Genomic DNA, 18,474 nt, shown 5'->3' on the forward strand with positions numbered 1-18,474 from the left:
TTCTTTGCTTTCGAATATTGCTTATTTTTTTGGATGCTATTAAAACTATAATAATACGTGTTTGTTTGTTCGGAATTATGGAAGGTAAAAAAATAACGAATGACTGGAAAAAGTTTCAAGTTCTCAGTTGTTGTTTAATGAAGTCAGATCACAGGACAGGTGATGCAGGCAGTTTGACAGGACAAAAAAAGTGAGTCCTTTCTCTACAGCAGAGTCTCTTTAACATATCTTGAAAATGTCTATTGATTGGTTGATCTCGTTGCCATGCGTTTTCAGAGACCATCCCTCTTCTTCCTCGTTGTCTTCTCGTTAAAAGTAAAACTATGCTCCTAGCCTTGGATATTACTTCTTATCTATGGTTAGTCAGATGTCTCAGGCCTGTACCATTCACCAAACTTTCTTCTAAGCACGAGCCTTCCCTCCCTTCTCCACTCCCTGCTCTGTACTGAAATGAGAACATTTAGATCACATTATAATTGTATGATTTTTATTTGATTATATAAAAGTAAATGCAATTAATGATGGTGGTTATAACATCATATGATATTGGAATTATTTTTTCTTACAAATCCCTCTTTAAATATGTAGTCATGTATTTCTAATTAGGCTAAATAAATGTAGGAACAAAGAGCAATATAAGTCTAGTCCACCTGACAATCATCTTTATTAGGTAAATATACTAAACATCAGACCCTCAATACGTTCTAGTAAAACAACAAGAGTAATTACCAACATACACAACAATGGAAGGAAAATCAGTGAGTGATACAGAGGGAAATATTAGACTCATTTTTACATTTATCAGAGTAAAAACAACACTAAACAGTTTAATTACACATTTTAAACCGTCATGGTCAGTTTCATTAATCAGTTTAAGTGGGGCTCTACCTAAAATGGGTCTAACCTTGGCGCAAGCCAGGCAATCAGTAATCAGTGTCAGTAAAACTGATTGCCTGTACTTTACCCATTCCAACCATTCGTTATTGTAATTTTATCCAGTTTCAAGGGGCCAACTTGCTTACAAAAAATTAAGTTAGTTAGATATGTGACGAATCTCAAAGTCTGAAATTTAAAGGAGACAAAAGTAAATGCAATTAGACATTACATTGATTTTCAACTAGAGATAAGGACCACACAGCTGCCCACTAGAACAAGGCTGGGGCCTAAAAGGGATAAAAGAAAAAAGTTAACGAAACCTACAATACACAATACACAGTAACATCAACAATCAAGTAAAAGCTACTAATTCAAAGGCATAGTATACTACTAAACTTGCAAAAATAAAACCCATGAAGCATAGCTTAATTGTGTCATGCAATTTGAGAGGAATAATATGTATCAGGGCCTATCAAGCCTGGGGGTACTGCATGCTTTTGCAACATTTCCTGGCTTTGTGATAAGGAAGGGGAGTAACCTAGCAGGGACGACACACACAGAGGATGAGTGTAACTGATGATTTTTTTTTTAAACGAAACTTTACACAAAACATTTCTGATCACACCTTTTACACACCAAAAGGGAGTCTAACATCAAGACACCAATAGAACACCTTTAATTTGAGATATCAGAAAGACCGGCCACGCCTTAAATGAAAACAAAAGTAAAACAAACACAAAAAAAACTTAGTGCACCTTTAATGTTATCTATTTATCTGTGTCTGCTGACTGGGCCTTATTACACGAAATACCACAAAGCGTCTATTTAACTTGTGAAATAAGGGGAACCTTTAACTAGACCTAGTTTTCACCTAAAAACATTTCAGAGTGCACCTTTAATTTTCCAGAGCTTGGGACAAATTTTTTCCAAAGAGAAACCTTAGAGAGGGGTTGTGAGCTCAACTACATCAGTGTCACATTTAAAAAGGGACACAATCGAAATAACTATAAAGGATTATATAATAAATTTAAACCTTTTAATCTGATAATACTGTAGTTACCAGCCATGTAAACAGTGCCACTTGCACGCATCAACGAGAACAACTCTGCAGGCTTCGCGTGTGTGTGTGTTTATGTGTGAGTGTGTGAGGTAGTTTTACATTTACATAAACATACAGTTACTGAAATGCTGGCATATATAATACATTTAAACCTTTTAATCTGATAATACTGTAGTTACCAGCCATGTAAACAGTGCCACTTGCACGCATATCAACGAGAACAACTCCGCAGGCTTCGCGTGTGTGTGTTTATGTGTGAGTGTATGAGGTAGTTTTACATTTACATAAACATACAGTTACTGAAATGCTGGCATATATAATACATTTAAACCTTTTAATCTGATAATACTGTAGTTACCAGCCATGTAAACAGTGCCACTTGCACGCATATCAACGAGAACAACTCCGTAGGCTTCGCGTGTGTGTGTGTTTATGTGTGAGTGTATGAGGTAGTTTATACATTTACATAAACATGCAGTTACTGAAATGCTGGCATATATATATATATATATATATATATATATATATATATATATATATATATATATAGAGTCAGAAGAGTATTTAAGACGGTTTCCATATGTAAAATCACTGAAACAGCAGCATTTTTATACACGGAAAGCCATACTCAGAATGCAGAGGTCGCATAAAACAAAATATCCCTAAAAAATGAAACTAACAGCTAATTCACCCTGCCAACGTTTGCGCCTAAGCAAATTACTTTTTTAACACACCTTGTCAACGCACAGTGTCCACACACAACCATACTTAGCCGCTAAACTGCATGTTTGACGCCACAGCTGTCGTGACCCAGGTGCGACTTGGACGCAAATGATCAATTTACAAGTTATTTTATAACGCAGCGCCAACCCCACTATGCAAAACACGCTCTTTCAGTCCCTCTCTGTTTCAATGACAAATTTCTAGCTAAAGGACTCACTTTATCTATTTACGGAAAAACAGAGAAATAGACTTTGTCAGGGAGAGGAACTTCCAGACGACATCTGAGATTCGTTTTACACCGCTCAGCCTGCTACAACCCGTTAAGGAACCCGCCTTTTGTACACGCATCCAAGCATTGTACGGCCCCGGCTATACCCTTTTACGTAGCAGCCTTCGGAACATCTAAATATGAGGTATTTTCATGCTAAAAATGCGGATTACAGAACCTCACTTCCATAAGTTTACAATTATCTAGTGCCAACACCCTGTTGTATGAAAGCAGTAAGGCAGTTTATCGGACGCACCCAAAAATGATATACAATTTAATAATTTTATCAAAAACATACTATATGGCCTCTGCACTAGGGAAAGTTTAAATAAGCCAACATTTCATGCAGGAAAAAGGAGAAGACACACAAAGAGGAAGGGAAAGTGCTTTTGCCGTCCTGTGATTTCACCCATGGACAACAGCTCATTTACAAAAAATACTGAATTTTACTCAACTTTAGGTCTGAACTCAGGCCCAATCACTCAAACAAATTTGGCATAGTCAATTTATGAACTTTGGTTTATACAACAGGTGTTCAATTTACCTTATTTCTTTTTCAGCTGAGGGTTTTTGAGTGAGTGGTCCGCAGTTTCCCAACCGACAGGTGCCGCCTTCCGCCGAATCACGTCGGGGTCACCAATTTATTAAAACTATAATAATACGTGTTCGTTTGTTCGGAATTATGGAAGGTAAAAAATAACGAATGACTGGAAAAAGTTTCCAGTTCTCAGTTGTTGTTTAATGAAGTCAGATCACAGGACAGGTGATGCAGGCAGTTTGACAGGACAAAAAAAGTGAGTCCTCTCTCTACAGCAGAGTCTCTTTAACATATCTTGAAAATGTCTATTGATTGGTTGATCTCGTTGCCATGCGTTTTCAGAGAACATCCCTCTTCTTCCTCGTTGTCTTCTCGTTAAAAGTAAAACTATGCTCCTAGCCTTGGATATTACTTCTTATCTATGGTTAGTCAGATGTCTCAGGCCTGTACCATTCACCAAACGTTCTTCTAAGCTCGAGCCTTCCCTCCCTTCTCCATGCTCTGTACTGAAATGAGAAAATTTAGATCACATTATAATTGTATGATTTTTATTTGATTATATAAAAGTAAATGCAATTAATGATGGTGGTTATAACATCATATGATATTGGAATTATTTTTTCTTACAATGCACTTGTGCAAAAAATCTCTGTGACAATTAAGAAAAAGCCATTAGAAATTTTTTTGGCCAAACTTATATAATTTGTAAAACTAGCACAAAAAAACACAATTCAAAATCAACCTTAGACTATACGAAGTGTATGTAACCCTTACAGAACACCAAAGTTCTCTCTGTATTATTGTTTATGCTAACAAATGAATTTCTCAGCCGTCATATTCTCCACAACTAAATGAACAACAATGACCTCAAAATCCAGCAGGCTCAGATGTTTTTAACATGGCTGCCCAGCGCTGACTCTGATGTCAGCACGATGATTCCTAAGGCGTTGTGCCATTGTGCAATCCAACCTTGATGTAGAATGTCTAGCTCGAAGCAACCAATGACACAGTTATATTGACGTCCAAGCAAAATGATGCTTGTGAACAAAGCCCATAGTCCAGGCAAAATAGCGTTTTTCGACAGACAAATTGTAAAAGAATTTTTTTCAGCTCAGATAATTTCTATGAGGTGTCCAGAACAACATACTAAAAGTCCTAAGAAATCCTAGTTGAGGAAATATGTTTAATTCTCATCAATCCGAGATGTGTGCCAATAAGGCGAGACACCAATAAATCCCAATAGGGCTATTTTTTTCCTTTAGTCCTATCAAAATGAAACTTTACACAATGAAAGTATCCATGATAATTAACATTTTTTGTATTGCAAGTTTCTTTGAAAATTAATTGTAATATGCAAATGAGCTATACACTAATCGTACACGCCCAAAATAAACCCAAATAGGCTTAATTTTTTCCTTTACTCCTACCACAATAAAACTTTACATAGTAAAAGTATACTAGAAAAGTCACTTTTTTTGTATTACAAGTTGCTTTTTAAATGCATTTGAATATGCACATGAGCTCCACACTTATTGAATATCCAATCATCCTACAGCCAATGGGTGATGGCGATGCTGTTTTTAGACTGGCCTCTAACCTGAAAAACTGCCTGGCTTACCTGCCAGGGGTATAACAGGTGCCTCTCATGAATTAGATTAACCCCTCCCTTAGCTAGTGTAATTTTTTACTTTTTTCAGTGCCATTCCCTTTCCTATGCCAAATAGACGAGACTGAAATGGCATGGATAGAGGAGATTGTCAGACACCTTGGGACCAAGTAACTCCTTTGTCTACTTTATGCACCATACAGTGCTGCTTGAAAGTATGTGAAACCCTTGAGCCTTTATGAATTTTATTTATCAATACCAGTATTTTTTATATGAAATAACAGATTTTTGTTTATCAATTAAACATTTTTCTTTTCCAGAAATCAATTGTTAAAACAGATTTAAAAAAAATATTTGCCAACTTTTGTATGTGAAAAAGTTTGTGAACCCTGAGCTGCATTGGTAATCAGGTGGGCCAAATTTGTGATGAAATGGACCAATGTAATAAAGAAATTGGGCGGCACTAGATAAAACAGAGATCAAACCAGGTCAGTGTAGGCCCACCAAAGTGAACCCATACAGATCAGACTTGCCAAAAGGGAAAGACAATCTCAGAGGATCTCAGGAAGAGAGATGTGATGTTGCACATTTGTCTGGGGACAGCTATCAATTAATTTATTTGGTTCTTGTGCCATAAACAGCTTGTGTGCATTAAGATCAGCATGATGAAACAAGAGTACTAGCAAGTCTGTGTCATCACCTACTGAGACTGTGTCTTTTGTTCTGGCAGAGGCAATGGCAGTTTGGACAATGAGCACATCTGCATCGTGCTTTGTATGGTTTGTGATACACCATTTTTTGTCTAACAAGTTTCTTTGAAAATGAATTTTAATATGCAAATGAGCTATACACTTATCAAATATAGGCTACCCAAATTATATCCGCATAGGCTTAATTTGAACCTTTACTCCTACCACATTAAAACTTTACACAATGAAAGTCTACATGAAAAGTAAAACATTTGTATTAGAAGTTAACTTATAATGGTCAAGGCTTTCCAGAAGGGGTTGGTCGAACGTCAGAACAGGGGTCACATCATACTGCAGAGCTTGAGTTGCCACAAACCTCAATGTTGAGTATATGCAGGATTAATCACTGGGATCAAGATCAATCATTGGAAGGAATGTTACTGAAGCTCTCCCAGGGTGTTAATCTAGAAGATGCAGGATCTGCACCATACCAGACCATGATGGCCTTTGAGAGTGAAGGAGGAGGGTTGTCTTCCACAAAACATCCAGCTGTGATGCTTTGTTATCTGCTGGCAACAGAGCCAGTGGCTGATACACAATAGGTTCACGCATAGGAGGAATCATAAAGTACTGAATGTGTATGCGACCAACTGCAGCAATATCTGCAGCAGTCACTTGGATCTTTAAAAGAAAAAATGAAGCCTATGCGAATATATTTTGGGTAGCCTATATTTGATTAGAGTATAGCTAATTTGCATATTAAAATCAATTTTCAAAGATAAAAATTGAATATCACAAACCATGCAAAGCACGATGCAGATGTGCTCATTGTCCAAACTGCTATTGCCTCTGCCAGAACAAAAGACACAGTCTCAGTAGGTGATGACACAGACTTGTCAGAACTCTTGTTGCATCATGCTGATCTGAATGCACACGAGCTGTTTATGGCACAAGAACCAAAGAAAGCAACAAAAACAAGACGGATATGGTGCATAAAGTAGACAAAGGAGTTACTTGGTCCCAAGGTGTGTGACAATCTCTTCTTTCTCCATGCCATGTCAGGCTGTGATTCTACGTCTCGTCTATTTGGCATAGGAAAGGGAATGGCACTAGCCTGGAAATCCAGACCTGCCACTAGGCGCTGGCAAGTTAAATGTGCTGCGCCTGTTGGTCTGGGCACTCTCCATTGAAGCTCATTAAATATGTCAAGAAATCCTGAGCTACATTTCAATTGGTTCTATCTGATATGGGCGGGCCAGAGCCCTATGTATGGTGCTCTGGGGCGGACGTAAACGGATGACGACAGTGCGCCGTCGAAGCCGTGATAGTAAACATCAAAGATAGCTGCGGATATGTTGTTTGAGTTTGAGACGGCTTTGGCCTCGACCCTTTACAATTTGGAAGACGGCACTCAATCTTTCATTAGCAAGTAAGAGGAATATTCTGTTTTGCAGACGACCACGGCAAAAGTTAAATTTAACAGTTAATCCCGCTGTTCGCTAAATGAACGGGGCTTAATACGGCACATTGTTCATTGCTCTGATTGGTTGTAGTGCTATCAAATTGCGTGCAGTGGCATTTGAAGAGACAAATCTAATTCATGAGAGGCACCCCTGGCAGGTAAGCCAGGCAGTTTTTCAGGTTTGAGGCCAGTCTAAAAGCAGCATTGCCATCACCCATTGGCAGTAGGATGATTGGATATTCAATAATTGTGTAGCTGATGTGCATATTCAAATTCATTTAAAAAGAAACTTGTAATACAAAAAAAGTGACTTTTCAAGTATATTTTTACTATGTAAAGTTTTATTGTGGTAGGAGTAAAGGAAAAAATTAAGCCTATTTGGGTTTATTTTGGGCATGTACGATTAGTGTATAGCTCATTTGCATATTAAAATTCATTTTCAAAGAAACTTGTAATACAATTTTATTTTATTTTCATGGATACTTTCATTGTGTAAAGTTTCATTTTGATAGGACTAAGGGAAAAAAATAGCCCTATTGGGATTTATTGGTGTTTCGCCTTATTGGCACACATCTCGGATTGATGAGAATTAAACATATTTCCTCAACTAGGATTTCATAGGACTTTTAGTATGTTGTTCTGGACACCTCATAGAAATTATCTGAGCTGAAAAAAATTCTTTTACAATTTGTCTGTTTTTTGGCCCAAAAATGGGTTACTTTGCCTGGCCTACCATGGCAGACATCAATGGCAGCCTGTACACACAGTAAATTGCTTTTGGAGAAAGCCTGTGTGCATGTCCTCACCTTGGCGTTCTTCCACTAGTATTTATTCTTGAGTTTTGCAGCGTTGGTCTCAAACTTAGAGGCTTCAGCCTGCAGGGCATCAACCTTATCGTCCAGTTTTGCCAGCTTCTTATTACGCTCCAGAACCTTATCCTTGTTTACATGAATGATATCCACCACCTGGGTAAAAAGAGACACGCACAGCAGTGTAGTGCAATCAGCTAGACAGACAGAGAGACCCTGTGTGGCGGTCTGACAGCAGGGAGCTAGACTGTTTCATATGGATAATGATTGAAACATGTTTATTAGGTTTCATGTAAAAGCAAAATGGTTTCAAGCATTATATAAAATGGCTGGAGTCAACCCCCATCCCTGACAATGGTTTGTGTGGATTTTTGTTTGTGAGTCACCAGTTAGTGACCAATGAACGATTCTAAATGATGAGATTGTAGATGTCTGAGGCTAACAACAGGAGTTTGTGTTTGCAGTAAGGCGCACACTCACCTCGTCCACCTCTGCCTGTGTCTGCTGCAGACGGAGATTGCTGGTGAGGTTGGGAGGTTGAGTAGATGCATCTGCTGCAGGGGCTTCAGCTGGGGCAGACCTAATGTTGAAAACATACACATGTTGAGTGCTTAGATAAACCATATCCGACAAGACATTTAGAAAGCCTTAAAAACAAACAAAAACCTAGAACATATAGTACATACCCCACAGGACCTTTTATTTTAAGAATGGTTCTGTGGTAGAAGAAACAATTCCGGATACTGAAGTTTGGTCTAATGGTCATTTTATTGAATCGTTGCACAAAACAATCATTACCCACTTTCAGCCTAGCAGATTAGGTACATGCGGGGAAAAGGAGCGGACCTCAGATATCACTCAGTCCTCTGGAGAGCCGTGCAGGAAAAGCCCCGCTACAGCTCCTGAGACACTTACTTAAGCCCAATAATATGATAGGGACGCAGCTGTCGTTCTTATCAAAACTGTTGCTAGGGTCGTTGTGACCGTTCCTGGCTCCTTTCCCAGACATTCCTTTCTACTTCCAGCAAACACTTTCACAATCTTAGACCCTGGCTCAAAAATCCCTGCAGTTCATTGTAAAACTCCACTTTCAAAATAAAAGAGAGTATTTTGTCTTGGTAAACTCATAAATTAGGAGGAGATATAATAAGAATGTTAATACATCTTCATATTAAACCGTTAAAGTAAATACTATTTGTCCAAATGTATAAATATACATTATTCTGCCTGTCTCTGTTGAAAATGTTCTAGTGAAAACAAGTTAATTTAGTTTACAAAAGAGTAAACTGCTCAAATATTTTAAATACACTACTGCACTAATGTCATTTAAGATGTGTACCTCCTCTATAATATTTTATATCGGTAATCATCGGTTTCTTAAGGAAGGGGTAAAGCGAATTGACAAATATTTTACTTGGTGTGCTGAAAACTATATTATTTTGGATTATTTGCAGTTTAACCCACTCAGTTGTTTGTATATTTGCAGCTACTATTGGCTCTGCAAAAGTCAAGTTGACCTGTCGTGTCATGTTCTATCCAAACCCAGCATAGACCTAGTCCTTTGGATGCACTGTGCACCAGTACTGACGTCAGCGAGAGAGAGTCATGTAAAGGGTTAAAGTTGTCTAATTTGAGAGACATGTGACTTCCATATTAGAACACTTTAGACCAGTGGTTCTCAAAGTGCGGCCCGCGGGCCGCCAGATTGAATTATGAATTATAAAAAAAAAAAAAAAATTATCGTATTTTTATTTTTTTAATTTTTTTTTTATTGAAACGCACGGAGGGGATGCGTCCCCCGTAACAGTAAAAACAGTACAGGGGTCGAAACACTTAAATATCCCTCCTAATTGTTTGTATTCATTCCCCACTTATTAAACTTGCGAAGTTTGGCTGGCATCTGCCTCTCGTTGCAGACGGCTGGTCAGCCTCCCGCAGTGCAGCAGGCAGTGTAGTGGTCCCAATGTAAGTTGTTAGATAGTGAGCTTGTCAAGCCCAATACGATGCACTTTCTCACATTCAAGGTGAATTAGATTAGGTCAAGTGTCTAAGGATGGATGCTAACATTATCTGGTTTCTAACTCTTTTGCCTAAAGTTTAGCTAACAAACTAACATTAGCTAGCTGCTGATAGCCATGGAACTATCTGCCTAGTTGACTGCTGATAGCCCACCCTGTTTATTTCCAATGTATAGTGTCATAATAGTTAACACTGCTGCTGCATCATGAGTAGTGAGTCCTACAAAAAAACACTCCAAAAGGTGATACGTTTTCAATGTGTAGAAAGTTTTGAACAATAAAGTAGAATAAATATTTGAATGCAATACATAATGCCTCAGTGCCTTGATTTATATTCCATTAGATGTGTGTCAATGGGAGCGAGTTGACTTTTCCTTAATATTTCCACCATAAATAAATGCAGAAGACACAAATTACTGCATAAAAATTAACCAAAATGCACAAAATGAAGTGTTCGAACCTCAAATTTTTCTGGGGGACAACCCCCAGACCCCCGCTTTGATTGTGTGTTCCCCAATGTTGAAATGAGACCTAGCCCTTCATTTATTACTTTAAATGTGTTAATTACACAGTATTGGATGCTGACCAATACATGTAAACTGTAAAGACGCAAAGACGCTGGCCATTGAAATTATTTCAGTTTTATAATTTTTTTTCCTTCGGCGGCCCTCGGTCCAATGTTGGGTTCCTAAATTGGCCCTCAGCTATCAAAAGTTTGAGAACCCCTGCTTTAGACAACTACTAGCACAAAGACTTAACCCCGCATATCATCACAGGCATGGACAATAGACACATGTACAAACACACAAAGCAAACACAAAAATATTATAGATTGATTGCGAAACCATTTTAAATAAGATATGATTATCTTAACATATTAATATCTCTTTGCCCTGTATTTTCTTAGTTTCAATATCAATAAAAATCTTAACATTAGATGTTAAATATTATTAAACATAATAAATTATTAACTTAACAGCACAATTATTCAAAAAAGCAAATGAGAAATGTTTAACAGGCTTCAACTACTTAAAGCTGAGCATGTAGTGTGAAGGAAATAGGCTAGCTTAAGTTAGCATGTGCTCTTCTCTTCTATCAGTAATATATTTATCCAAATAAATCAATATAATTAAAAAGTGAAATTGTTTCTAAAACTGAAATTGAAACTGGAAATATTACAAGGGCTGTTGTATCATCTGACTAATACACCTTCATTGTAACTAAACTACAAGGCTAATGTGAGACATAACTCTGTATAAAGGTCACCTTTACACGCTCACACATTACTAATCCTCTAACAGCAACAAATCCTTTAGGATAGTTGGCCTAGTGGAGCTGGTGGTCCTATCAGCTGACAACCAGCCCTAACAGAAGCTGGCATTGGCAGTATAAAACACTCAAGGCTACCTGTGTGATAGCTATAATGGTGAATAATGTGTCTTAAAGAAAACTATGTATAATAGACCGATAGGCTTTAATTGAATCTAGAGGGATTGCAACTCAAAAGTGACAGCATGTTAACAAAGCAGGAACTGTGTTGTTTTGTCGACGTTCACTGTCTAATAATTAAGTAGCCTACATAAGATCTGTGTAATTAGTAGTGGTGGGCCGTTATGGGCGTTAACGTGCTGCGTTAACGCTAGACTCTTATCGGCGATAAAAAAAAATATCGCCGTTAATCTCTTATTCCACCTCCTGTTCGGCTCAGGGGAGATGGTTCCCTCCAGGGCCGATGGCTGTTCGCCGTCGGGGTGAACCCCCTTCCGTGCGTTCTCTGGTCGGGTAATAATAGCCGGGGGCCGTTGTTGACACTTGAGGAGCCTTTATTGCAGGAGCGAAGCTTCTCTCACACACCCGCCGCTCTCTCTCTCCATCACTTGCCCACGACACACACCACCTGCGCACACGCATCTCACGGTGCGTGAGATGCCCTATTCCCAAAAAGGGCTACGCCACTCTTACAACACTATTCTCAAAGTTGGGTTGCGAATTTTAGCGCGGATGTAGGGCCCTATGATTTCCGCGATAACGAAAACACGGACGGAATCACGGAATTGGGCAATAAAAACGGAATCTACTGTTTAACACGGAATGTCACGGAATTCGCCATTATTTTGGTGAAATTCAATTTCCAAGGCAAAGGGAAACAACACGGTTGAAATTAAAGCAGAACTAGGGAGGAATTTGTAACACACAGCGCCAAACCCCCTTCACAAATCTGTCTATTCAATGTTTACTTATGAATGTATCGATGTACGTAAATCTGACATGTACATAACTTAATTTATTGTTAATAATATGGTCTGTTTATAAATTTGGCATATGATTAAAGCATCTAAAAGCACGTAATCATGTTAAACGTTTACTGTTTTTAAGTTATTAATGCCACTCGCTCCCGCAGATACACAGCACAGGGAGGTCTTATATTCAGCCATTGCTAAAGGGAGTGTTGTATTATGGAACGGCCGCTATGGTACGAAATTCCAGTCTCAACAATGTTTCCTACACGCAATTATAACTCTAGCGTCTACAGCCCATTGTTTTCATGTAACTTGTGTAATGTGTTACATTATTCAGCTGTTGCCGTGCTGTCGGCTAACGCTGATGCTAATGATAACTAGCTCTCCGTCGCACAATAGACTGTAGGTTGGTGTTGCAGCCAGCTGTTAGGTGAAGCGCTGTCCCACAGGTATAAGCCATGGACCTATAAAGCCTGTCCAATATTCACTCTAGTCCAGCTTCTTGAAAAGTTTATAAGGACTTTATTATTTATGTAAAAATAATATTTAATGTTTCACTTGAAGCACACAATTAATGGCTTTATTTTCTGTTATAGCCTATACCCAACAAATTAGTTTTTTCGTTTTTTTAAAGCACAAAAAACAGTGCAATGTTGTGATTTTTAGCCTTATATCTGATTAAATTGTTAGAATATTATTTGTTCGCAATAATTAGACACTCGTTCTGATGACGAAATGAGTGTTAATTGTAAAAAAACGGAAGTCATGAGATTAAAACGGAAAAAACGGAATTTGTTGAACATTATTTATTTTCATCACCAATTATCATAGTAGAACAACTTCCTCAAGCAGTTTGTGATGCATGTTGGAAACAGGAGATGAGCCCCTGGTCAGATGCGCCATCTGGCTTGAGAAACACGTTCTCAAAGACTTACTTTGAGTCATTATTTAGGGAGCACACACATATTATGAATGAATTCAAATGAGCCATTTTAATCTAGATTAATTCCAAAATTCAATGAGATTAATCTAGATTAAAAAAATTAATCTATGCCCACCTCTAGTAATTAGTGTATTCCTCTTTTCGCACGCCAGCAGCGAGTTTCATGCTATTATCACCTCTGAACTGGCACCACAACCATCTAGAAAGAGTGACGAGATTTCTCACCAGCTTCCATATCCTGTGAATACCACCTACTACTGTTTTTATTCAAAGGATTGACATAAGAGAAGATTCACACTCAGGTGTGGCCAATGTTTCTAATCTGTTACACGAGGGTGCATAATCTTCACATTGAATTGAAAACCATATCTGAGAGTTGTCTCTGCATGCTGCACTGTTTATGGCACATGGGGCAGTAATATCCTTTTTATTGATGCATCTCTTTATATGAAGTCAACAGGTGGCTACACGGTGACATTAATTCAGAATTTGCCAGGGGTATAAATAACTTCGGGCTTGACTGTATATATATATATACTTAGTCTAGTAGATTGTGTTTTGGTGAGGAAAAAGCACGCTGTCTGACTTTAGCACTGGACAGCGACATTTCAGCACTGGACAGCGCCACACCAGCCCAGACCAGAATCTGTGCTCCCCGCCTTACTATTCCATTCTGTTTTATGTTCCTGAACTGCAACTCGACACACGACACTCACCTCTTCTTTGATATCCGTCCCTATACACAGAGCCAGCAGGCCTACATAATGTCCTGTACAGCATCACGTTTCATGAAGGGGCCTGTAAATACATTGAAAGCTAACACGACAAGGGCGGGGAGGTTCCTTCTTATTTGAGACTTTGAGACACTTGGATGGACAATTCTGACCACAATTTAGCGATGAATAAATAATGCTTGTAGCCTCCGATATATATAGCAACAAGCATGTTTCCACAGGTCGTGTGTTGGCACCAGGCTATTTCAACGTTTTTACTTCCCGCAAAGGCAAAAACTGACAGACGAGGTTGTCACAAGCTATATTTCCTTAGCCCACCCTATATGTGCTTAATGTTCATTTGAAAGAAAGGAAAATGTGAGAAATATTACAGGGTTCATTTGCCCCTGAAGACGCAAACAGTCTGATATATGGTGTGATAGCCTGTAGCTGTCCGCCCTCGCACGATATTCGACGACATACAGTAGGAGGCTAGGCTATCCCCACCCCCCGCTGTAGGTTGCAAATAACACGTAAACTAGGGGGCAAAGCCTTTCTCAGTCTAGAAAATATAATCGTCTAAAAGACGGTCTGTGGAGTACCGGTCGAATAATGTCGAAGCTTTAAATGTTCAACACTGTGTCCTTGCTGTTTCTAGAATGATTCTAATGCCTCGTTTCCACCGAGAGCGGGTCGGATCGGAGCGGTTTGGTCCGGGTAGTTTGGACCTATGGTGTGGCATTGGGAGAGGAAGCCTTGACAGCGCCCTGATTTAATCTGCATGATAAGGTAAAGATCTCTCTATAACAGTTTTTCCAATGACTCTAGCCTATTTTGTCCAAACTGCCTTTGTATTTCACATATCAAATCAAATCAAATCAAATCAGTTTTATTTGTATAGCCCAAAATCACAAATACATTTGTCTCAGTGGGCTTTACATTTCATACAATATGATACAATATGATACAATATGACACCCTGCCCTTACACCCTTAGCTCGGCTGAGAAAAAAACTCCCAGTAAAAACCCTTTACCGGGAATAAAAAAAAAATTGATTACAATTACCTCAATTAGTACCTGTCACTTTCACATGGGCCTATTTTAATTAAATATTCAGATGATTCAGCAGATGCAAGGTGTGTCAGTTCTGTGTGCAGTTCACGGGACAGTGTATAGGGACAGGGAACTGATGGACAGTAGTGTTCGGGCATGGTAGGATCTACACACCTCTTAAATGTAACCAAGGTTGGGAGATGGATATGGATTTTGGAAGGACCAGGAGGACTAGGCTGAATCTCCATTCTGGGAGAAGAGGTTGAGGTGATGGAGGGCTACAGAAACCTGGGCATTTAATTCAACAACAGACTGCAAATGTAACATGGAGGTTGTGCATGGAGGGACAGAGCAGACTCTACTTCATGAGCAAATCCTTGTTAACCTGTTTAAGCCCATATAGTTGGTTGAGGAGAGAATGATAATGCACAAGCTGCTGAAGATGATGGACAGCATTACTCCTTCAGCTATTTGACCACTACAGAAAGTCATTCCTGATACAATCCACAATAACTGCTGCTACAATTTCCCTATGGCAATAAATAAAGTACATTATCCATCTATAAGTCCATCCATCCATGCTGGTATATTTAAACAACGCCTATCTGGATTTTAGATTATGCATATGGGTTCTGTATTATAAACTCTGAAGGACACACCTTTTGGTTTACTATTTCCAAGAAAACAAGTGAGCAAACAAAAAGCTTAATTTTCCATATTGGGCCTTCAAATTGATCAGAAAATCAACCTTGCTGTAAAGAACACCAACTGAATACATTGCTGGAAAGGTGTCAATGTTGAGAGTGTGAAGATTGTACAATTTTACATTTAAACACACAAGCAATTCACCACCATGCTTTTGATTAGATTTAATTTATTTGCACAATAAAAACAACAAAGAACATTGGCCACAGAAATATAAAATATAAAAACATTTTTAAAATGCAACATATTGTGCAGGTGAGATATAAAAAAGATGTGATAAAAATCAAACTACATCGTGCACATTTACTGAGTGACGATTGTGTTTCATTTCTCACAAACAACAATGATCATCTCACAACGATTTATGCTCTTCGTAGCTCAGGGCTGCCGCAGTGCCGCTATAGGCTCGTTTCGCGTCACGTGACATTCCTCGACATTGATTGGTTTGTAGAGGGGCGTGCGTCTGACCTAGTTTGAATGAACGAGATCATCTTTTTTTCCTGCAGGCTGTGCAGTTCAGTAGTTTAACTTTATCAAGCTGACAGAGTTGTTGTTAAGGAACGTGACATTGTGTATGTTGGTCAAATTTTTATTAATTTACCTCTGATCGTTTTCTTTGTGCTGTTTTGGACCGCAACTGTGCACGTGCGGTTTGTTTTCCCCCAATGGGGGAGGGGGCCATCATGTAGTAGTAGTAGTAGTAAGTATATTTATTTCGGTCCATCAAAGCACATCACATACGATCAATAAAAAAATAATGGCCGAAAAGGTCTAGGCTGAAGCCGAGGCTTATTATGCCGACCCTTTTTACAATAATAGTAATCATCGTTATTAACACCTTCATTTACCATTATTAATTATATAAAAGAAAAATACATATACTGTATATATACTATATATATATATTTTTTTTTTTAACGTTTACAAATATATAACTCTACAAATACATAATATAATATAATACAATATAACAAGATACAATAGTTGTGTCATGTCAGAACATCGATCGCCGACCTCATCATTTATTAGGCTATAGGCCTACTATATGCACGGGACCCGATGTAGGCTGAATGAATGAAGTAAAATATGAACAGATTAATTTTAGTTTTGTTGTTGTGTAGTTCAGGCAGCCGCCCAGACTCCCGCTCTGACAACAGTTGGATATAAAAATAATAATAAATCGCCCGTCTCCCGTCACCAACCCCTATTTGCAATATGTTCAATAAAACGTAATCACGGACAAAATATGTTTGTCAGCCAAACGTAATTGAGAATGCCGACAGTCGTGAGGCGAAAACTGGATTTCGTTCATAAATTGGGATTTAAAAAAAAGAGCTGTTACACGATATTGTAGGCTACTTACATTTTCCTGGTAGTATTGGCTGGACAGCTGTGCTGAAATCCGGGCTGGAAATGTTAACGCGTGCTAAGTGGATGCAGATGGGAGGTGGATTTGCCTTCTGCGCTCCTCTCTACTCTCTGGCACCCTTTGTTTATACTGTGCTCCTCTCTACTCTCTGGCACCCTTTGTTTATACTGTGGCGTTTCCCTGCAGCCTAGGGTAGTAGGACCCTATGGAAGATTTTATTAGACTTTATTGTCTGTGAAAGCAAAACAGTTTAGTCTAAGAGCAGAAGACAATTGACAAGTGTGTATCATGATTCACACGTATTTCACTATCCACAAACCTGTAATTTTTGACTTGCAAATATGTAGAACTGACTCAATATACAAAGTCATATTTACGCATTTACAGATCCGTTTCTGCTTGTGAAAAAGGGTTTGCATATTTGTGGATTGCCTCCTGTGAGTTTGTGAGCCACAATATATTTTTACATAATTTTGTCAAACTTCTACCACCGAGATCTGTAGAACAAGCCTTACAAATGTTAAGTGCAATAATTTGTTTGTGTGTAATTGTGTTCTGTAAAGTTATATCCACAAAAAGAAAAAGTGATTTGCAAATATGTAGAATTTAGGCTGTAAATGTGTATTTTAATTTTGCATAATTTAAAAAAAAAGATTTTATGCAAGTTTCACCACAAAAAAAGACATGTCAACTCCTATGTACGCATTTACGCAACCATTTCTACACGTGAAACTGGCTCTGCATATTTGTGGATCACTTCCTGTGTGCTTACGGAATATTGTCCCATTCGTGCCGCAGAGATCTGCAAAATGAGGTCTGTAAAATGAGATCTGTATTTTGAATTCTGTAACTTTAGGTGCAGTTAGACAGGTCCACCAGCAGATGGCGAACTCCCGGCACAGCCTTTATATACTATTTATGGGCGAACCACATGGCCCCCTTGACCAATCAAAGGAGCTTGTTTAGGGGCGGCCACCTCATTGGTTCATTTGGAGGCCTGTCACGCAAACAGAGGAGGAAAAAAAAGCTCTCCACAGCTCAAGATCAGGCTCGAGTTCGTCAGACATTGTTCCTCGTGAATGAGCAGGAAAGCAGCTGGCTGCAGACTAGCAGAGCTGAGTACCGGTGATAAGAGAGGTATGTTGTTATGCTGACCCACCATTATACTATCATACAGTAGTTTGTGCGCTGGTCACCTGCGAGGGTAATCAGCATTTCTTGCTAGGCTATTTAGCGAGCTAGCTGACATGTTACAAGTGACTAAAGCATGATTATTGGAGTCTTTTGCCGTCATTTTTAGCACACAGACATGCCGCGACCCGCGACAGGCAAAGCTTCTCCCTTTCATATAATATTTCAATTGTAATACAACAATATGCCAACTAATTAGATGGTAATTTA

General features: G+C 38.6%; 1 protein-coding gene across 1 annotated transcript; it reads right to left on the reverse strand.

Annotated features, from left to right (window-relative positions):
- Positions 1-3,451: 3,451 nt before the first annotated feature.
- Positions 3,452-17,162, reverse strand: LOC307260243 (vesicle-associated membrane protein 2-like). Its single transcript, XM_080040430.1, has 4 exons — positions 17,068-17,162; positions 8,512-8,611; positions 8,029-8,187; positions 3,452-3,971 (listed from the first exon to the last, which is right to left on the reverse strand). Coding segments are annotated over exons 1-3 (246 nt in total). The 5' UTR covers positions 17,070-17,162; the 3' UTR covers positions 3,452-3,971; positions 8,029-8,043.
- Between the last annotated feature and the right edge of the window lie 1,312 nt (positions 17,163-18,474).

The sequence above is a fragment of the Ammodytes marinus genome, assembly GCF_949987685.1.
Source record: "Ammodytes marinus genome assembly, chromosome: 14".
Classification (NCBI taxonomy): domain Eukaryota; kingdom Metazoa; phylum Chordata; class Actinopteri; order Uranoscopiformes; family Ammodytidae; genus Ammodytes; species Ammodytes marinus.

What these genes read in the sequence shown, in the direction of transcription:
- LOC307260243 (XM_080040430.1), bottom strand. An exon ending in CACAGGCAGAGGTGGACGAG is followed by an intron (nt 8,188 to 8,511) that starts GTGAGTGTGCGC and finishes CTTTTTACCCAG; the next exon opens with GTGGTGGATATCATTCATGT.